Source organism: Heloderma suspectum, chromosome 11, assembly GCF_057233095.1.
Source record: "Heloderma suspectum isolate Gila_16-S chromosome 11, 16-S_ref, whole genome shotgun sequence".
NCBI lineage: Eukaryota > Metazoa > Chordata > Lepidosauria > Squamata > Helodermatidae > Heloderma > Heloderma suspectum.
Window position 1 is genome coordinate 42,556,081 of NC_139468.1, and position 22,054 is coordinate 42,578,134.

Below are 22,054 nucleotides of genomic sequence, written 5' to 3' on the forward strand. Positions count from 1 at the left end.
GATCTTGGCCTGTACGGACATGCAGGCCACTCCGCCAAATGCTGCCCCACCAGTCCCAGCCCCAGCCATCACTCCCTCCCTCTGGGTGCACTGAGCCACCCGTAGGCCGCTCTGCTTGGTGGGCCAGCAGTGGTGCAGGCCTGCCAGAGGAGAAGCAGAACACCCATCCGCCACTCCCCTTGGAAGACTGTTGACGTTAATTTGGAGACTTGAATATTCTTATCCAGGAAAGATCTCGGTGCTGCTGCTGCTCCTGTGGCATGCCACCTCCTTTCCCAACAGGTCTGGGGGCGGGGGAGCAAGGCCATCGACAATCCCAGCCGCTGTTGAAAGCAGAATATTGTCTCTCTAAGCAGATGAAAATAAGGTCCTTGAGCATCGGCAGTTCTCACTCGGGGAGGCAATTAGGGGCACTTCCAGCTGTCTAGCACTTGCTCAAGTGCTCTCTTCAGCCAGACTCTCCATGGCATGTTGAAAGCTATTTGCGGCTGCAAATCGTTATTAGCAAGAACGGAGAGCGCTGATGATGAGAATTAAATTCAGGGAGGGGTGTGTGGGCACAACTGGTTATTATGGATTTACCAACAGGACAAGGCAAATAAGGTTGATTTATGAGACACAAATAAGACCATCAAGCCAGGAGCTTCCACGGATATGGGGCGGGGAGGGGTGCAAGTGCAGGAGTTCTACCCCCAGCCACGGAGTTCAGCTGGCCTTCCACAACTTGGGTATCTCCAGTACTTGGCAGATTCCTGCCATATTTCTCAAGAGGCACGCTAGCCTGGGCGTATATGACCATGCCCCAACCCACCCACCAACAGCATTCTTGGAACCTCAAGGCAGAACAGGTTACTATCATGAAGGGATCCAGATCTAAGATGCACTCTCCCATCCCTGTGTTTTGCCCTTAATCTGGCCGCAGGCATAATCCTACAGTCATATACAGCTGCTTTTTAACTAAGAAGCTTCATGAGATATTTTAATGACCACAACGTAGCTTGCAACAACCAACCATTGAGCCCCAGGTATCCAATTGTCCACATTCACCACTATGCCGACTATCATGCTCCACGTACATGCAGTCACTAAGAAAACTCCCCATCCGTTCAAAAACTTTAAGGCAGGCTACTCAAATGACCACATCATATCCTGCTCTTCTACAGTTGTATTTGTATAAAAGCTGCTCTGAGTACATCAAATGCGATCCTAAAATACCATTAAAAATAACAATATTGAAGATTATGGAAGCTTGCAATATTCTATTTTGTGGTCAAAAACTTAAGATGCCATCTTAGCATGAAACTCCTAGCTGATGTCCTCTTCTCATATCGCTTTCACTCAGATACCTTCAATCCAGTAAGGAATGATAGTGGTCTATGACAATTTACATTTCTTTGGGCTCAGACAAAACCAGGCCAATCGTATCTTTCTTCCCATATGATATTATAGACATATATTATAAAGATGTTTATTAGTCCAATTTCACAATTATCTCCAACTTAAAGAGAGAAGTACTAAACAGTACACAAGGTCTGGGGCTGTTTAGCCTAGAAAAAAAGGCAAGTAAGGGGAAACATGATAGAGGTGTGCAAAATTATGCATGGTGTGAAGAAATTGGATGAGACATTTTTCTCCCTCTCTCATAATACTGGAACCCAATGGGGTCATCCAAGGAAGCTAAATGTGGGAGATTCAGGACAGGTAAAAGGAAGGACTTCTTCATGCAATGCGTAGTGAAACTATGGATTATCTGGATCCATTTCAATCAGGGTACTGGCTGGGTGTCGGCACGGAAAAGGCCTTGGCTGCCCCTTTATGCTGACCTATGTCAAGAGAAAGACAGGGGAAATGTGACCCTGTTGATACTCCTTGATCTCTCGACAGCTTTCAAAACTATCAGCCACGATATCCTTCTAGGGTGGCTGTCTGAGCTGGGAGTGGGGGGCTCTGCTCTGCAGTGATTTCACTCCTGTTTGGATGACTGTCTCCAGAAGATGGTGCTTGTGGGATATAGTTCAGCTTTGTGGATTCTCCAGTATGGGTTCTGCAGGGGTCAGTTCTGTCCCCCATGCTATTTAGCATCTACATGAAACGGCTGAGCGGGGTCATCCAGAGTTTTGACTGCACTGCCATCAGGACACTGATGACATGCAGCTCTACTCCTTTTCATCCTCATCAGGTGAGGCTGTGGTAGATCAGTGCCTGTCTGCGACAACGGAATGGATGAGGGCCAATAAACCGAAGTCAAATCCAGACAAGACTGAGATTCTGTTAGTGGGTGTTTTTTCTGATTGGACAGATGGGTGTTCATCCTGTTCCGGATGAGGTTGCACTCCCTCTAAAGCAGCGGATTCGTAGCTTGGGGGTTCTCTTGGAATAATCATTGTCACTTGACGCTCATGTGGCCTCAGTGGCACAATGTCTTCCTCCAAGTGCCGCTTCCAAGGGAAGCTTGGGGTGGCCTCCCAATTGTAGAATGCTCTCCCTGCTGAGCTCCACCTGGCATCAACATTGTCATCTTTTCAGTGCCAGGTTAAGAGTGTCCTCTACTCCCAGGCATTGACGACATATCTGATGGGGCTTTCAATGTCAGTTGTTATCAGGTCCCTCTTTTTTATTTTAACTGTTTTACCTGGCTTAAATTGTTACTAAATGTGTGTATGTTAAAGATTTTATATTATGTTTTTATTAAGTATTTTTGTAAACAACCCAGAGAGCTTTGGCTATTAGGGAGAATATAAATGACATAAATGAATAAAATGAATGAATGCTACCACAAGATATGGTGATGGCCATCAACCTGGCCTTCATAAATAAAAAAGGATAAGACAAATTCATGGAAGAGAAAGCTATCAGTAGCTACCAGTCACAATAGTTATATGCTGCCTTCAGTATCAGAGGCAATATGCCTCCACATACTAGTTGCTGGGGAACACGAATCAAAGAGCACTATTGCACTCATGTCCTACTTGCGGGTCTCCCACAGGCAGCTAGTTGACTGCTGTGTGAACAGAATTCTGGACTAGATGGACCCTTTGTCTGGTTCAGCAGGGCTCTTATGTTCTTAAAAGCCCTGGGATCCAAGAGCCAAAATTCTCTGGAACAAGCAGTAATACAGCCAAGGAGGCCCAGGAAGCGCCCATAAGAGCACCCTTGACTGGTAGGCTTATGCTGAGCCGTGTTTGCAATGTGCACACACGCCCATGGAACTACACTAGGGTTACTCATCGACAGCATAACCCATTTTTTGAAATTGTGCTTTAAGTCTTTACGTTGTGCTTTAATTTAATTGTACTTTAAGTCTTTTTGGAAACCCCACCCCCTTGCTTTTTGTAACATCCTCCCTGATGAAGATCTCCCAAGATTTCAAAAGCTTGCACATTTTTGTGAACATCTGGTGGGCCAATAAAGGTATGATTTATTCATTCACTCAATTTATGAGTCGCCCTATAGCCAAAGCTTTCAGGTTGACACACATAATAAAAAATAAGTACGATAAAACCAATGATGAAACACCTTAAAATAATTTAAAAGCAGCAACAATCATTTAAAATAGTTTTTAAAAGAGTGATGTTTCTTTTAAATGATTTTTAGGCTGCCTTTAAGATAAATATCCAAGCAGTAAAACATGGAAAAGTGCGATTTTAAAACACAGACACTTAAAAAAGTACTACTACTATTACACTAATATGGATTTCAGATTGTTTTTTATGGCCAACAAGGCTGCTGCTGCTGCTTTTGGTGAGTGGGAGAATATGAAATTTAGCAGTTCTACAGCAGAAAGCTACACTAGATGAAGAGGATTTTATACTACCTGAAGCTGGGACTTCTACTAGGTAAAGCTACCCAACTTGGCTCCTATTGGCTTTTTAAACCTAGCACAGCATCTCCAACCATCAGTTTTGTTAATATAAAGCTTGCCAAGTTGCTCTGTTTCCCACCAATACAGGAGTCTGTGCGCTTCGTCCAGGATGGAAACAGCCCTAAGATGTTGTATTTCCTAAAAGCGAACCTTCCTTCCTTTCTACGTCCCAGCACTCTTCAGGAGAAAACTAAAGCCACCCACCACCATCTAGGTGAAACCTGAAACCAGAGCCTTACTTGAATGCCCAGACTCCTCCTCCCGCCTTCCATCTCAAGACTGATCAAACAGACACCATGACTTCACTCATTCCTTATATTTCTATACCTCCCCATAGCTGAAGCCCTCTGGGTGGTTCACAAAAATTAAAAATCATTAAAATATATTATATAAAATATGAAACCATTCACGTAAAGACACAGAACAAATAACACACACACAACAACATGTATCTAAAACAATCGGCCAGAGACAATCGAGAGACTCGTTATACGCTGACAAATGCCTGAGAGAAGAGGGCAGTTTTAACCTCGCACCGAAAAGATGACAATGTCGGCACCAGGCAGGCCTTGTCACAGAGATTATTCCACAAATGGGGAGCCACCACTGAGAAAGCCCTCTCCCTTGTTGCCACCCTGCGAGCCTCCCTCGGTGGAGGCTCTCAAAGGAGAGCCTTAGATGCAGAGCGTAGTGTATGGGTCGGTTCATGCTGGAGTGGTGTCCCAACAGGTACTGTGGTCCCGAGCCGTGTAGGGCTTTATAGGTCAAAACCAGCACTTGGAATTGGGCTTAGAAGCATACAAGCAGCCAGTGAAAGTGGGTCTTATATGTCTGGACGTTCTGGTCCCCATTATCAGTCTGGCTGCCACATTTTGCACAAGCTGCAGCTTCCAAACCATCTTCAAAGGCAGCCCCACATAGAGCGTAGACTTCAACATCATCAGCCCACCCACACCCACCCCAGTTTTTGTAACATCTTGCCTGGTGAAAAGATCTGGAAATCTCGAAAGCTTGCACCTTTTTGGTGACGTTCTGGGTGGCCCAACAAAGCTATCATACTAGTATGGATTCTGGAATTTTTCTTATGGCCAGCACAGCTAACTTTGTTTTTTGGTATGTTCTTTAAGGACATCCTTCAACTGTCTGGCCACGCCCTAAGGAAAAACATGTGTTTCATCTAATGTCTAACTATTTGCCAGAAATCGAAGGCCCCAGAAGGCCCAAAGACAGGCCAGCCCTCCCCCTAAGACATCGACTCTTTGTTTTTTACACTCAAAGACCAACATCCATCAACGAAGGCGGCTGCGGCTGCTTGGCTCCCGCAAGCTAGTCTGGAGGGCACGAAACAGCATGAATTATTCAAGCGCTCGTCTCCTCCTCGATTGTGTGCAGATAAAGCTAAAGCGGTCACCTGAGAAGTTTGTTTGTTCAGAACCTCACTCAAAGGCTCGCAGGATTCACACCACAATTAGTGGCTGGGATTTACTTGTTGAAAATCTTGGCAAGGGGGAGAGAAGGAATGGGGTGAGGACTTTTCATCCAGACTGCCTTGCCGTTTAGCTTCAATTTAGCTCTACTTGGCTGGGTTTCTTCAACCAGCTCCCAAATTTAAATAGGCAGCTTGTCTGAACAGTTATTCCCACCCAGCTGCTAAATAAGGAAAAAAGAAAAGGAAAAGCCCTCTCTTTTCTCCCTCCCACAATTCACAAGTAGTGAAAGGCAGTCAACTAACTCTTAAACTGAGGCAACTCAGCCGCAACAGCAGCACCTGCCCCCGTTTTTGTTGTCCTCATTTTCACGCTGCTGTCACACTGGGTGGAGTCCCATAAAATGGGTGGAGTCCCATGAGGCGACACCCTGGGAGGGCCCCGCTGCGAGAGCCGCTCCTCCTCTTCCGCTCCTCCTCTTCCGCTGCAGCCTGCTTGTTCACCTCTCGCTCACTCTGGCCCAGACCGTAATGGTGGCGGCGGGGGGAGGGCAGCAGATGCTCTGCCATCTTGGTGCCTGGCTCTCTGCCTGCCAAGCAAGCAAGCGGGAGCCGTGAGGAGGAGGAGGAGGTGTGAGAGGAGCCGGTGAAAAGGCAGACTCTCCGAGGGGCCCCTCAGAGTGTCTTGCTCAAGGGCCCTCCAAAACCTGGAGCTGCCACTGTGTATATCCTGCCTCTGACAGAATGATCCTCAAAGCGACTTACAACACACATCACAAAGCCACACAGCCCAGCAGCCCTTAGTCCTTGACAGCTAGATGGGGACAGAGGACGCTGCCCTTCCCCAGCCCAGGGCACACAATACACCGAGGCAAAGAAGGGTGTGCTGCTGAGCGCACAGAGCACGCACAGGCGTGTGTGGCAGCCAATAGCGGATATTTGACAAAGGATTCTGTAGGATGCAGATGGCTGCTGCTCACACTGACACTTTACACCAACTGGACATACGGCTGAAACATCTTAGGGGGACAGCTCAGAAGGGACACAGAAGGGCATTAAAAAGACTCCTGCTGGACCAGACCAAAGTGGCTCCATTGAGCCCTGCCTCCTGTTTCCCACAGCGGCTACTCGGATGCTGCTTCCTGGAAGCCCAGAAGCAGGCCATGGCAGCAACAGTCTTCCTCCATGGTTTGCCCCCTGAGCAGCTGATGCTCAGCAGCATGTATTGCCCCTGAAAGTGGAAGTTACATTCAACAAGATCAGCCTCGGATGGCCTGCTCTCTGTCTTATCAGCCAGAACAGCTAGGCTGGTGAGGACGAGGGACAGTGCCTTCTCTGTGGTGGCCCTCACTCTGTGGGATTTCCTCCTTAGAGAACTCCGCCATGCCTCTTCTTTAATGAGCTTCTGCCACGCACTGAAAACTTGGTTGCTCAGGCAGGCATTTGGGGTGGGTTAGGGTATTTTTAAATGATGTTTTAATTTGTAATTTTGCTGTTTTAAATTACGCTGTTATACATTGCCCAGAGTGGCCAGGTGACCGGCCAGATGGACTATTAAGAAATCTAATGAATAAACAAACAAACAAACCTATACGGGCAGTAGCCATTTCCTCCCTGAACTTGCTTAAGAACGTCAGGTGCAAAGTGGCACTTATTTGTGCGTCTACGATGGCGGGACGAACACATCCAGCCTTCCTCATATGGATTATGCGTTCTTTCCTTTTTGTAAAAGAAAACATAGTAGTAAGTCTTCATCAATGGCACTCCACTGGCTTTGCTCAGACAAACTGCACCCAAGGCTGCTGTCAGATACACCCAATTTAATGACACAAGACTCCCAGCTATCTGCAGCCCTTCAAACTGTATATAATAATGTCAGGTTTTGGCACAGTAGGAAACACACACGCACTCGCATGTCTCCATGCATACAAATAGTTTATGGATGCCTAGTTCAGATCGTCCAAAGAGTTCTGAGGTGTGCTTCAGATTGTCAAGCTGCTTCTGCTCTCTCTCAGCTGTAATCCTGAGGGAATGGCCAAGGCACTCAATGAACCACGGGCAAGAATCCTTTGGTGATGAGCAAACCCTTGCATTATCGTCCCATTAAAAGAACATCCTGAGCCACCACTACATACTAGGAAGGGATGAGATTAGGGAGACAAGTGTAGCCGCACACTGATAGCTTTAATGGGATGCCTGAAAACATTCACAGCTGTTCAATTAGATTTTTGAATCAGTGACTGACGACTGGGCCTTCCCACTCTAACATGGACCCCCGAAGTAGTTTCCAAATAACAAAAAAACAGAACACCAAGCCACATTAAAGTCTTTAAAACATACAGCAAGCAGTGCTAAAATCATTCCCCCAAAGTCCCCTGAAACAAATGGCTGCTTTCAAAAGAGTCAGCAAAGAGTCTTCCCCTAGGCTTCGAGGGGAAGAGCATTCCACACAAGAGGGGACGTAAACTTTTGAAGGACCCATGCCTGGTGGGTGCCAGCCTGCCCAGAAGGGGACTTGTAGCAGGGCTCCCCCCAAATATGTTAATACCAGGGGGAACTCCCCTCCCCAAAGGATCCACTGGCCACAAACAGGTTGGGTCTTCAAAGATCAAAACCATCATGACCTTGGAACCAGGCATTCAATTAAAAGTGCTCTCCTGCTGGTAACTACTCACAGCATAAGTTCAACTAAAGCTGGCAGTGGTAAGTAAATATGCTCCAGACTAATGTGCCCCCATTTCACTGGCTGTAATCTGTACAAGGGGAAGCAACAAACAGGACAGGAAGGGGGTGGGGTGACCAGCACTCAGCTCTCCTGAGAGTGCAGCCCTAAACACACGGGCTAATACAGTAGGCTTACTCCCAAGTAAACATGCATATCGTGGTGCTGCAAGGTTGGATTGTCTTTCTATTAGTACAAATACATTTGTGAACTTTGGGAGATTTCAGAACTGTTAAATATTTCTAATGCGTTCCAAGAACTATATGTTTCTTATATTCAAGACAAACCACATTTAAAAAGAAAAGAAGACTGGATGAAGCTCTGTTTTTAACCCTCTCTGAACCTCTCAAGATAACCAAATGGTCTTCCCTTTACCCTCTCCCCCACTGCATCCAAACACCCTCTGAACTGGGCTCCAAGAAGCCCCACCCCAGGCCAAGCAAGCCAGTCACTGCCTGCCTCACTCCCCTTTCTGCTGTCACCCCAGACAGCTGCCTTCAAATCCAGTCCAATCCCCCAAAGCCAAAGGCACCAGGCAGTCATATCAGACGAATGGGCAGGCCTGCAGGCAAGAGAGAGAAGCGCTCTAGGCTGTGCGCATTTGCTCGCTCAACAAATCCCAATGCAGTCCTCAGGAGGAGGCAAGACAAAACAAAGACAAATTATAGGTTCAGGCTTTACTCTCCTGAAATCAAGGCAGCTCGTTTTATTTCATTTAATAAGCCTCAAAAATGCTATCTCTTATCAAAAATAGAAAACCAACACACTCAAGCAACCTATGAAACTGTCTACCCGGCTCCCAGATACAGATCTACCATTCCTGTAATTGTCCGCAAGGGATCACATCAAAGGGAGCCTGTCTCCCAAAGAAACCCAAGCAGAGAGGTTTGCTTAAATCAGAAGGGGCGGTGGCGGGGGAGAAAATCCACCACCACCCTGTTCCCCCTAACCAAATTGCAGAGTTTGAAGAGTCTCTTTTTTGTGTCTTCGCCACAACAGGCCCTTCCACCTACCCAAGGCGCTAAAATGTGGCAGTTAATTTACAACTCAGATATAAACCAGCAAATGAAAACAGGCCATTAAATCAAATTATAGAGCCCATTTGGCTGTGAGGATACAGCTTTGTTCTGGAGGAGGACAGCAACAAAGGCCCAGCACTGGGGCATGAAAGAGGGGGCATTTCACATGACCAAGAGACTTAATTCTTATGCAAGGTGCGACTGCTTGGAGGATTATTTATGGAGACTATGGTCAAGTCAGTAAAAACTGAAGGGAAATTATGCTCCGTGATAAATGCATCTACACGCCTTCTGGGGGCATCTTCACACTTTCCCTTCTGTCTAACAAGATTTGCTCATGTGACAACAACTCAAGAGTGTGTGTGGGGGGGGGGAGGCTCTCCCCTTGCAATGCTACAATTTCCATCTTAAAGGTAAGTTTTTGCAAAAGGCCATGTGGAGAACCACTTTTTAAAAAAGAAAACAACACAGCTCATCAGGCCTGATCTCAATAACTTCATTCCCTGAAGTTTTACCATCATGTGCCTAAGCACTAGGCTCCTTAGGCCTTAAGCTTATCAAGGAAGCAAATCCCACTCTCAAAACAGCTCTGCTTGTTTTGCCCTTGGGGGGGGGGGGGTCTATTAGAGTAAGACAGAAGTTGCCTCTTCACCAGACAAACAGATGGTGTTGCAACAGTCATTAGATGCTATCAACCTGGAAGAGCAGGGGAGAGAGTTAACTCTTCACAAGCTCCTCTTGGGAAAGGAGAGGCATCTCATTAGGATGGCATGCTTTGGATCCTGAAGAGGACAGAATCTCGCAGAGATGGAAGACATATCTGACACGCTTCCCTGCAGGGGGCTGAAAGAGTGCTCCAAATGTCCAGGCACACCAGTAAATATACAATCGTGGAGAGGTGCTGCCCACTCTTGGTTGCCTACCTGTCTTCTTTCAGCCACCCCTTCTCTTAACAAAACAAGATAGGTAGTATTACATAACGAAGATGCACCACTGAGTACCTACAGAGTGCTTTTCAATCACCACTAATAAACTGTGTCCTTCCATGAATAAAAATTGAGCAGGGGGCAGGGGCGGGGAATGAAGACAAGCAAAAGTGGCCTCTGGCACTTCACTTTTTAGAAAGTAAGGATCACACTCACCTCCCTCCATCACATACTGAGAACACAAGTCCTGCCCCCCTCACTTCTAAAGAATGTTGGCAGTGCTAGCATAGGGCACTTGACCAGTCAAATATTTTTAGAGCATTCCATTAACTTCATTAGAGCAAAAGAGACTTTAAACATCAAAGGCTTGATACTTCTGCTAATTACTTAACTGTTATTGTGAAAAATGACATTAACTCTAAAAAACTGTACTGAATTATTATAATATTAAGCAATGTTCAATAAGGTTTGTATAAAGGTGACTGATTCATTTAACTGTTCTTCTCTTTGGCTTTTACCTTAGTACACCAGGGCCACTCAACAGTTACCATTTGATGTGTTTATTTTAAATGAAATTTAAAAAAAAAATCTTTAAAGCCTTTTGCCCTCGGGAGGCAATGGGCCAATCTTCCCAGCATATTTGACTGTGATCAAATAACTGGCAGTCAAGTGACAACATCAAACCAGTCAACTGACTGGCAGGCCAACCCTATCCCAAGCACGGATGGCCTTACTTGGGTCCTCCATGCCTAACCAAACCCAGCTGCTTTACCCATGGCATGTTTCTAGATGCCAGCATATAACTTCCACGTACCTGGGATTTTTCCAGTCATAAAAACCAAGTCATGAGCCACATGCGGTGCAGCAGAAGAGAAAAGCACAACCTGGCTAGAGAAGGGGAAGGATCCCTGGCCATGTAAGATGTAGGACAGCAGAGTAGACAGAGAGAATAATACCATTCTGGTGAAAAGTAGTGACCACAAAACTCAAGCCGTCAATCAAAAGCCAAACATCCAGTGCCTCAAAAGCCAAGTGCCGGCAGAGTGAGAGTAAAACAAAATAAAAAAATGAAATGAGGTTATTTACATTGCCAAACAAACTCCGCCGCCCTGTGCGTCTTTTAGCATCCGTAAGTCATGCTGAATTCAGTCCAAGGGGACAAAATATCCGGTGCGTCCCACATCCTCACAAAATTCTCCCTGGCAACTGCTTCATTCTATCTATTACAGCCAATTCTTTAAGCCTCATTTTAGAGTAGCCAGAGAGGAATGAGACAGAGAGGCACATATTCTACTTAAAGTCACTCACCTGCTTGTGCATTTCGATGTTTAAACCGTAAGACATTTCATAGTACTGGAAAAAAAAGCAGGGAAAATCTCTTCATTAATCAAGCTAGGAACATTTGGAAGCAAGCAAGCACGCCCACCATGATGTCTGAACTTGAAGTTCGTGCAGAACAAACTTGGGTTTATTATAGCTTCGTATTAGCCAAAGAAACGGCTGTCAGTCACTGAAGCCACCAAGTGTTTGCCCTGCTTCACAGACCTTTAGCAACATGACAATACTCTGATACTCTATTCTGGCTTCTGCAAGTGGAAGCACCCACATAGACTCGTGGAAACATCTCAAGCAGCTCTTTTATGCACCACGCTCAACACCATTGCTCAGGGGGGTAAAATGCTAAGCAGACACAGCACTGAATGCGCTAGACGGATGGACAAGACAGAACATGATTCGCATCACGTGGTGGCCAAAAACATGCCCTGGGAGCCAGAGGGTGGCACCAGGCACCTCAGCCAGAAATTCACAGTGTGGCTGTGGACAAGCTCCTCTCTCTGAGCCACAGCCCCCACCATCTGCAATACAGGGAGAATACGACTGACCTGCCTTCCCAGGTTACTATGAGGATTACAACACCCAGGAAAACCGCCACATACATGCCACGCTGCATTATTGCTGCTGTGGCAAGTACGTTTGCAGTGTGTGTGCTACTCAGGTCATGTGCGCAAGGGGGGGTCAGACTGGCTACAACTAATGCACAGAGCATCCCTTTCATATACAAGCAAGCTGAGGGCCAATTTATTAGGGGCAGTTCAATCTATAATATGACATGCACAAGACAGGAAAAGGAACACTCAGAGGCCTCATCCTCACTTGAGGAAATAAACCTGTGTCTGGGCTAGACCACTTTACAGTGCAGATGGGGGGGGCAGTGGATGGTATGCTCCTCCATACAAAAAACACACAAATCCCTCCACATAGAAAACCGGCATGTCAAGCACAAGACTAAGCTAGAACCTGCTCTCTGTCATGCTCTTTTTCTATGTGGAAGGAATTTTTTTTCATGAAGGAGCATGCATGCTATCACACGTTTTCCAGTCCCACACACACACGTGTGTGCAATCTAGGAGAACCACCTCTGGGAGAACTGAGCTAAGAAAAAGAGATGTGCCTGGATCCACACTAAGGATACTCCTGCAGCCCTGGGTGGCAAACCCAAGAAGAGGGTGACCTTAAGAGTAATTCAGGAACACCAGTGAGGGGCATCCTACCTGAGCCAACTCTAGCCACCAGCAGTTTTTGCCCCCAATTTTTGTAGACCCCTTGGAGTTCCAAGAGGTCTACAAAAATTGGGGGGCAAAACGGCACAGTGCATTCTCCACAGGCAACAGCCCCCAAACTCCTCTGGCAGGATAAGGCGGCCCATCTTAGCTACCCTCAGGCCCAACTCAAATATTTAGGAGGCACAAGTGCAAAGGGGGATGATTATACCCTGCTGTAGCCATGAGAAGCCAACATATCACCACTTTTCCTGCATAAAGAAGTGTTTAAATCCATTTAGGCTTCATGCACCTGACCATTTTCTGAAGCAGTTCTCTCACAGCCAGGACCACCAGAGCTATTAACCTCTGCCCAGAGCAGTTACCAAACTGCCACAACCACAAGGATTATTAGCAACAGCAATGACTGCTGTGGTGATGTAGGGGGAAAGGCCTTCCCCGAGCAAAGGCAACTGACCACATACCACAGTGATTAAGCATTTACACAACCGCTGGGACTTAATTCCCACTGGTGACGCTAAACTGTCTACAGCAGGGCTGCCAGCCAAACCAGGACCATTTCTTGTGCTGTAATTTTTCTGGGAGACTCCCAAGAAAGAGAAGCGCAACCCAAGCGTGCACCCACCAAGGGCTTTGTAAAAACAAAGTATACATATAAAAAAAAAGGTTATAAACACAGCAGTTGTTCACTTATGTACACATGGAAGCAGTGGACATTTTTCCAAACGTAGAAAAATCTGACATATTGGCAGCTTGTCCAGGTGGAGAACAGAAAGGGCTCTGAACTTCAGAAAAACCAAAGGACATGGTGGAATGGATGGGTAAGGGGGGATCTAAACAGATGCAGGAAGGCATTTACCTGCACCCACCTGAGCACACAGAAATTGAGAGAAGTGGGTTGCCAAGTGGTTCGGGCTGAAAGCCTTAAAACACAATTTCATATAGCTCCCCCCAGCCAGTCCTTTAATCTGGCCCTGACTGGCTGTATCAACTCTGAAAGCACCAGGTTCACATACTACCATCTTGCAACAAGTTTTGAATCACAAACTCACTAAAGTTTCCTCCAGGGTGTCAGGATTTTGGACCTTGGTTAGCAATAACCAAAGCTCAAGGGTCACCCAAACCGGCCTCAAGGACTAAGTTGGCGAGAGGGGAATTTTCAGAACCACCCAAGCCTGCTAACTTTATTCCCTAAGAATGAGAGCACCCAAATGACAAAGCTACAAAGATCAGAGCAGAACGGCAGCTGCTGGCAGGCACCCCACCACATTCATGCAAATTGGGCACATAAAACATGGAAATTCGCTGTAGGCTTTCAAAATTCACAAGATGTTTCCATACTGGCTGAACAAGCTCACCCATTACAGGCAGGCAGTGCCTCCACGCCTGGAGCCCTCCCCCTCCTCCAGAGCAAATTCTGGCCCCCTTTGAGGCTCCATTACATCTTAACGCTACAGGCAAGCTCCATGAAGATGGAGGAAGGAATCTCTTACCATAACGTAGTGGCGCTGCATTTCTGTCTTTTCATTTGCAAGCTTATCGTACTCCACTTTAAGACTAAAAAAGAAAGTTATCGATGAATACGTAATATTTCACACATCCCAGAAGCACAGACATTGCTCATTAGTGATTAGGGAGGGAGAAAAGTGTGTCTGAAAGTCGAACGTTTTGACCTGGAAGCTTTTTCTTCCCCCTCAGTTCCACATGCACATAAACTAGTTGCGCTAAGGAAAAGGGGAAGGCATTCTGTACATGCTCAAAGGCACTTAATCCTTCACACAGATGAGCCCTGGGATTCAAAATGGGTTCAGAGGCTAAGTGTGCCTGAAAGTGTGCCTAATGAACCACAGCTCAGACTAAAACTTTGTTAGGAAAGAAGAGACATTTGCTAGATTTTCAAAAACATTCGAAGAGTCATCCAAATTTCTGTAGCTTCTGAATCACAACCTACCAATATAGCCAAACAGTGGGATTTGTTCATTCACTTAAGATTTGGAACACTTGTTTTTTTAAAAAACAGATCTATCCTCCATTAAGAGGCAGCCCCTGCTGACATATGATTCACATATGAAGTGAGTACTTGAAACAATATGCTTGGGTTTTTCCTGTAGTGCAGTAAAAACAAACTCTCGGAGGTTCCTTTAAAGAACCTCCAAATGCTACCTGCCTAGACACTCTTCTTTTTACGTTAGCAAGGTAAAAGCAAGAGAGTTGCCCTGGTGGCTGGGGTGAGAGAGAATCCCTTCCCTTTGGATTTTAGCAAACCCTAATAAAATGCCTGGAAAGCATACAGATTATAATCCAGAGGCAACATGACAATTTTGTGCATGAGCATGCAGCATTTGGCACATCTACTGAAGGTTCAATCCCAAGCACTTTTACCCAGAAGTAAATCTCATTAAAATAAATGGGACTTGCTGCCAAGAAAACATGGATAGGACTGCCCTGTAAGAAACCTGAACACGTTTAACAGTGCCCTTAGAATTCTGCTTGCAATCTAGACAGGTCAGCAAACAAGTATGTGTGAGGGAGGGTGCCTTTTCCCCTAATGGATGAGCTACTAGGAAGAAACAGTTTGAAAGAAAATAATGGAGCTCCAAGCAGAAGGCACTGCAAAAGTCCCTTCTGGAGAGCCCAGCTTTGGAGTGGGAGCCCTCCAAATTGACAATAGGGAAGAAATAAAACAGAGGAGCCCCTCAGAATGACTTCTAAAGGCTCTGGACTGCTTTGTTTCATTTACACTTCAGATTCTGTTGCCCTTAAGTGGCTCACCTTCATGGGTCTGGGGAAGGGAAGGAGCCAGAGAGGCTTACCTGTGGTACTGAGCCTGCAGAAACTGGAACTCGTCCTTAATCCTGTCACAGGACTCTGCAACTGTGAATTTGAAGCCTGGCTGGCCAGGCTGGTGGGGTGCCTGTAAAAGCCCCAAAGAAAATATGGTTATTGATAAGCCTCTGGGCAGGCCGCCAGAAGCCCTCCAAGCCCTCCCCGACACTCCCATGGCAGGCCCTTGAAAATGCCTCCCACAGAAACACAGGACTTGCACAAAAGAAATGTTCACCTTCCCCAAATCCCAGCCTCCTCAGAGAAACTGAGGCTCTGGACACCACAGAAAGGGCAACACATATCATGAACTTCACCGCAGCTTTAGCTCTCTAACAGCCTCCCCCCAAATAGCTTTCAATGAAAAATGTATGGGGGGGGCGGTTGAGATCCAGATCCTCTGACCCCTATTGCCCTCCAGACGCCGCTCATTAAAAGGGTGAAGGGGGAGTGCGCAATTAACAAGCACACATAAGACGCAATCAACCCCCCCCCCGCCGTAAAGTTTCTGCAAAGGCACAAACGCCTTCGCAAAACCAACCAACGACCTGAATCGGCGACGGGGGGGCGGACACCTACCCCCACCCCTGACGCAGTTTAGCTGACTGGGGCGCAGGACCGGGAAGGGGGCAGCTGCGAGGACACTGGAGGGTCTTCGGGGGGAGACGGGGCCACGACGAGCCCCTTGCCCCAAGGGCCCCGGGAGCAAAGCCCTCCGCGCGCACCGAGCGGCGCGGCCCCGTTCACGCGCGGCCGACCGGCCGCACCGACGGCCGGGAGAGGCCGAGGAGTTCCCGCGCCACCACGCGCCGCCCGCGAGGCCCACTCACCGGGTGCCGCCCTTGGGGATACATGGCCAGCCCCGCGGCGGCCGGAGCGAGGCGGGGAGGCGTCCTCCGCGGCCGGGACAAAGGAGGCGAGCCGAGGCGCTTCAGCAAGCGCCGCCGCCGCCGCCGCCGCCAGGAGCCTGGCGCGCCTCCTTCGGGCGCAGCGGCAGCAGCGGCCGGGCTTCTCCCGGGCGGCGGGCGGCGGGCAAGATGGAGCCGCCGCTCCCGGGCATCCTACCCCCGCGGGCTCCGGAAGGGGCTGCCCAGGCCCGGGCGCGGCCCCCCGCCGGCCAGGAACGCCGAAGAGACGTTACGCGCCCGCACGCGCCGCGTCCTCTCGACCCGGATCGTCTCCGCAGGCGGCGGCTGTGCAGATCCAGGAGGGCAGCTGGGCGGGGGCCTCCCCGAGGGGCCCTCCTGCCCTCGCCCCTCCCCGGCGGCCGCAGCGCGTCCGACGCGGCGGGCTGCTGCTCTCCTCGCCCTTCTCCGAGCGAGCCGGAAAAGCCGGAAAAACAAAGCCGGGGCGGGCGGGCGGCCGGCTCCCCTCCTCCGCAGTAACTCCACCGAGGCGGCGGCCGCTCCCGCAGCAGGCGGGCATCCGCTCCCCCGCGCCGGGGCGAGCCAAGGAGCCTGCCCACGGCCCTCGCCGCCGCAAGAGGCGCGCCGGGTCCAGACGGGGTCGCCGAGGCCGGCCCCGCCGCCGCCCCGCTCCGGGCGCCGCTCCTCCGCGCGAGGCGAAATCCTGGACGGCGCCGGCACAGGCCGAGGCCGCCGCCCTGTGCTCCGGCCCGGCCCTGCGCCGCCGCCCGCAGAAGGCGAAGCCGCCGCCACACGGGAGCGCCGCGCCGCGCCGCGCCGCGCTCCGACCGGGCAGGGCCGAGCAGCGCAGGCGGCGGAGGAAAAGGAAAGAGCGGCGAGAGGGAGAGCGGGGCGGGGCGGGGCGGCGCGTCGTCGCGGCTCTGCGCCAATCGCGGCGCGGGCGCCCACGTGGGGGCCCGAGCCGTCGGCGTGCTGATTGGAGGCCGGGCCGAGGGGAGGGGAGGGAGCGTCGCGCCGCTGCCTGGCGTCCGAGCGGGGCCGGGGCGCGCGGGGCGCGCCGCAGGAAGCCCCGGCGCAGCGCGCGCCCTCGGCCCGGGCAGGAGGGGGCGCCGCGATGGCCCGGGCGCTGGCGTGCCGTTGCGTTGCGCCGCGCCGGCGGGGCCGCGTCTTCCGGGGGGGCGGCGGCCGCGGCCGCCGAGCGCGTGGCGGCGGCCCGGGGGAGGCGGGCGAGCGCAAGCCCCTCGCCACGTGCGGGAGGGAGCGGACTTCCCCGCCGGCGCGCCGCCCTCGGCACCCGGGCGCCCGTCCTCCGCGGGTCACGCGCCTCCTGGCGGGGCGGGCCCCGTTTCAGCCACATGGGTGGACGTTGCGACAGCGCTTGGCCCGCTTCCCGGGGCCGGCGGGGCGGGAGCCGTCGAGGCGCCTCGAAAGCGGAAGAGGCGCTGAAGCCCCGGAGGGCGCGCGCGCGGTGCAGATGCATTGCGCGTAGCGCGACGGGGGCTGCGCGCGCGCCCGGGTGGCGCGGCCTCCGCAGCGTTCTCGGGGCGGTCCCAGGGCTGCCCACGGAGTGGCCCGAGAAGGGCGACTGGCCTCTGCGGCCTTGCCAGGCGGCCCCCGCGCTCAGCCTCTGGCAGCCGCCCCTACGCGGGCTTGCTTGGGCGGGCGTGCCGCGTGCGAGGCCCGGCCCCCTAGCATTAGCGCGCGCACGGGCAGGCCGCCGCAGCGCCCCCAAACCCGTTGCCTGGGAGGTCAGGCCTCGCCTGGCAGCGGGCCCGCTCCCGGGAAGCCTGCTTGGGGCGTCTGTGGCCTCGCCGGGTTCCGGGTGTCCAGACGGGGGCGGCGACGTCCGCGGAGAGGCCGCGGCGGGGCTTGCGCCCGCGCTTGGCTCCAAGGCGGCTGTGCCCGGCGGGGCCGGCGACAAGCGCTCAGGTCGTTTCTGCAGCCCGTGTGAACGAGTCGTTCCTCCTAATCTCATTAGATCTGCAAAGCAGCCCAATTAGAAGCTATAAAACAAACAATCGCTTTTGTCACTTTAATGTTTTCACTTCGGAAGATTTAGGGCCGATAAAATGGTTGGCAGGGGCCGAAGAGAACGAACCCGAGAGAAGGGCCGGGCCCCGCCCGCGCAGGCGGTGGGGGGATTCCGGGGGGGCGCCTCGCCCCTCCCCTGCCTTTGATGTCTCCAGCAGCGCGACGGGGGGTGGGGAGGTGCGCCCCGCGGTTTCACGCCAACGGCCCCGGCCGGCCCCCGCTCTCCATTTGCTGCGAAGCGCCTGAGGCTGAGCAGCTTTGCGGGAGAACAAGGGTAATTTCATTAAAGCGGCACACCCGGCTGCACCGATTTGCATCTCATTGCGCTCCCCCGCCGCGCAAAGTGCCCTCCGGCAGGCCTCGGCACCAGCGAGGCGGGGCCGAAGAGCGAGGCGCCGCCTTCCTCCGGGCTGAGGCGGGCCGCGGGCTGCCCAGAGCCCCCCGGGAGGCGGCCGCGCTACACCCTGGCTCGGGCGCAACGCCGGATCACGCGCAGCTTTGCGCCATCCCCCGACAGGAGGGAGCCAGCGCGGTTGGCCCCCGGGGGAGGAGCTTGGGGAGGGGGTGCCGAAGGAGGGGGATTTCAGGGCGAGACGTGGCAACCCTGCGGGCGGCGCGCCAGGCCGGGGCCCGTCAGCGAGGGATCCGCGCGTCCCCCGGAGCAGAGGCGAGCGCCGCCTCCCCAGCGCGGCGCCACGAGCGGGCCACGGCGCAGATGCCATCCTAAGGCGGCGCGCACCGCCTGCCGGCTCAGCTGCGGCCCGAGCGTTACTTCTCGGGCGAGCCAGCGACAGCCCGCCCTCGAAACGGGCCTAGCCGCGCCGCGGCCCTGGATCGGGCGACTCCGTTTACTGGCGACACGCGCGTGCCGCTGAACAGAAGGAGCCCCTCAGCGGCTCACGATGCCGTGACGCGGGAGGGCCTCCCGGGCCGCCCCCCGCGCGCCTGCCGCGGCCAAGGCAGGCGTGCTTCTGGCGACGGCGGCGCGCGGCTTGGGCCCCGGGGCGGGACCCGCAGGCCAAGCAACGCGGCCTCCCGCGGCTGGGCCCCGGCGGCCCTCGGCTCGCGAAGCCCCTCCGCCGCCAAGGCGCCTCGGCTTGCGGCCTGAGGCGCGCAGCGGGCTTCCGCGGGAGCCTGGCCGCGGAGCGGGCCGAGCCAAGGGGCGCGCGAGGCAGCGGCCCGCGGTTGCGGCCCCGCGGACGCGGCCTCCGCCCCGCGACCAGAGCGCAGCCGCGAGCTCGGGCGGAGGCGCCCATCGGGCACAAAATGGCTCCCCTCGCCGACGTCACGAGAAGAGGCCGCGCCCCGCGCCTCCTGCCCCACGTGGGGCCCGGCCGGGCGAGGCGGCCGCACGCGCGGGGGCCGGGCCTCGGCCAATCGGGAGAGAGCGGCTCCCCTCCTCGCCGCCCATTGGCCCGCGCGGCCGCCGGCTGCCGCTCCGGCTCGGGCGCTGTCCGTCAAAGCCACGCGGGCGCCGCAGCCGCGCGCTGGCGAGGCGGGCGCGGCTCTCCGCCTGCGCGGCCGGCGGCGTCGCGAGCGCGCGGGGCTCCTCCCGCTCGAGCAGCCTGCCGCGGCCGTGCGGCGGGGGGCGCCGGCGCGACTCGCGTCCCGGCGGCCGCTCGCCTGGAGCGGGAGGAGCGGACTCGCGCGCCCCGCCGCGCTCGGGAGCCCCGGAGCGGCCGCAGCTCTGCCCGGAGCGCCTGTCCCGCCGGGGGCTGCCTCGCCACTGGCCGCCCGGGAGCCGCGGGGGGCGGCCTGGTCCGCGGCGCCCGCCCGCCCGCCGCCGCCGCCGCAGTCCCCGGCGGCGAGGCGACCCCGGGCTGGAGGGCCAGGGGCCGGCGAGCGGCTGCGACCTGTGGGCGGCGCTGCCCCGCCTCTCTCGACCGAGTGATGCCCGCCAGAGCCCAGTTGCGGGCCCCGGGGGGGAGCCGCCGCCTGCCCGCCTTCCTCCCCCGAAGCAAAAGACTTCGGCTGGAAGCCTGCCCCGGTTACGCCAGTGAGCGAGCCCCGTTGGACGTGTGTTCATTTATTGCCTCTGAGCAGGTGTGCCCGCGATCGCGCTGCCTGGCAGAACTCAGCGCGGCTCGCCCCCGGGAAAGCGCGCATGGCATCGCAGCTGCCTCAGCCGGGAAGCTGCACCGGTCCACGTGGGCAGCAAGGCCTGCTGAAGTCAGTGGGGCTTGCTTCTGAGTAAACATGCTGCCCCCTCTGGAAGTTGTTGCCTAGAGAAAGGAGGCGTTCAGATAAATACTTGGGTTATTGCAATCCCCTCAGAAATTCGTTCATCACCCAAAACTTAAAATTTTCTGACTGCCAAGTAATCAGCTGACTGTGCGCTTCGAATAGGGATCTTAAAGGGAGGGTTTTAAGACCACAACAGTATGCAGACCTACTTCGCGGTAAATCCCCTCGAGCTCAATTCTGTCCGGTTCCGAGGAAGGAGGTAGCAGAACTGAAGCATGACGTTAGCGTAGCCCTGTAGAAAGCGTAGCTGGAGCTGGGATCACAAGATCAGGGTCGGCTCCTTGTTCAGCCTTGGAAATATTGGGTGACCTGTGGCAATTCGCTGTCTGGTGCTCTCAGTTCTCTAAAATGGTATTTCTTTAATGAAGCCCTTGATATCAACACCCGGGCTTTGTGCCCATCTGCTGCAGTGCCTGGCCTCACGGTCATCCAGGCAATGATGCATTGGATGAGGGAAGCTCCTCGCTTTAGAGGCAATGCCCTAGCACACACAGCTAGGGCATGTCATCCGCACGCGTGTCTTGCTCCCCCGTGAATCCATTCTCTGTAATCCCTCTGACAATCCAGCCTGCAGATCCTCACCCACAAGACCTCAGCCTTCTCTCGTATCACGGTACTTCTTCTTCAACTTGGTCTCAACCCCTCCTTGAATATCTCCTTAAGTCGCGAGGCCCCCTGTTCATTTGTTGCTTGACTTCTGAATTCCTCCTCATGTGCCCCCCAGCTGTGAAGGCAGCCACAGTAGGGTCCCCTCCCGGCTTTTCACTTCCAGAAGCAGTCATGCTTTCAGACAGAGAAGGACCTTGAAGGCATTCTCTGTCCACCCCCCACCCTGACACTCGGTCTCCACACCTGAAGAATTATCAAAGATGATGTATCCCCAGCATGATCTACGGGGGTCTTCTATTCACACATTTCTCATCCAGGAAGATGTGGCAGTAACCTAGACATTCTGGGCCTTAAGCAGCAGTTGCTAGAAAATGAAGGGAATCTAAAATGAGTGGACTTTAATAAAAATCTGTATTTGTCAACCTCTCCAGCGCTGAGAGGATGGATGAATCGATGGAATATCATAAATTTGTATCTTTATAAGTATTACCAGTAAGATGATACTTGATGTGTGATTCTTTGCTTGACTCTCTTGTACTTATTTTTACTGTGCAATCTGTTAAACAAGTGTGGATTCTGTTTCAAAAAACAAAGAATAAATCTATTGAGCAGTATAATTAACTGATTCAGTCATGAATTGCAGATTCATCACAGGGGCATTTTTAATTTATTACATTTCTATACCACCCAATAGTCGAAGCTCTCTGGGCAGTTCACAAAAATCTTACAAGACCAGCACATTTATTACGGGATATGTTTTGTGGCCTGCAGTCCACTTGTTCCTAGTTTCAGGAGTCATCAAGATCTTTTGAACACATGCAGTGTCATCCTTATCTATCTGTCTAGTTAGAGGTAGGTTCCATTGTGTTTGATGGGATTCCCTCCCAGGTAAGCTTGTATAGGATTGCAGCCCAAATCAGTGATTGCCACCTATGTTACAGAACAAACTGGCCAGCCAACCCAGT

General features: G+C 52.7%; 1 protein-coding gene across 13 annotated transcripts in view; it reads right to left on the reverse strand.

Moving 5' to 3' along the window:
- TLE3 (TLE family member 3, transcriptional corepressor) overlaps positions 1-17,023 on the reverse strand; it is a 100,352-nt gene extending 83,329 nt beyond the window's left edge. For 7 of the 13 annotated variants that reach the window (XR_014785433.1, XM_084817603.1, XM_084817604.1 and 4 more), the window contains exons 1-4: positions 16,170-16,303; positions 15,330-15,430; positions 14,010-14,073; positions 11,264-11,308 (exon numbers count right to left, since the gene is read on the reverse strand). Coding sequence is in view for 12 of the 13 variants with exons in the window: in XM_084817603.1 (XP_084673729.1) it covers positions 11,264-11,308; positions 14,010-14,073; positions 15,330-15,430; positions 16,170-16,193 (234 nt within the window). In the remaining variant the exon portion in view is untranslated. Of the gene's footprint in view, positions 1-11,263; positions 11,309-14,009; positions 14,074-15,329; positions 15,431-16,169 lie in introns of all 13 variants that reach the window. The other 6 variants (XM_084817601.1, XM_084817602.1, XM_084817600.1 and 3 more) reach the window with 4 other exon arrangements.
- Positions 17,024-22,054: the final 5,031 nt, after the last annotated feature.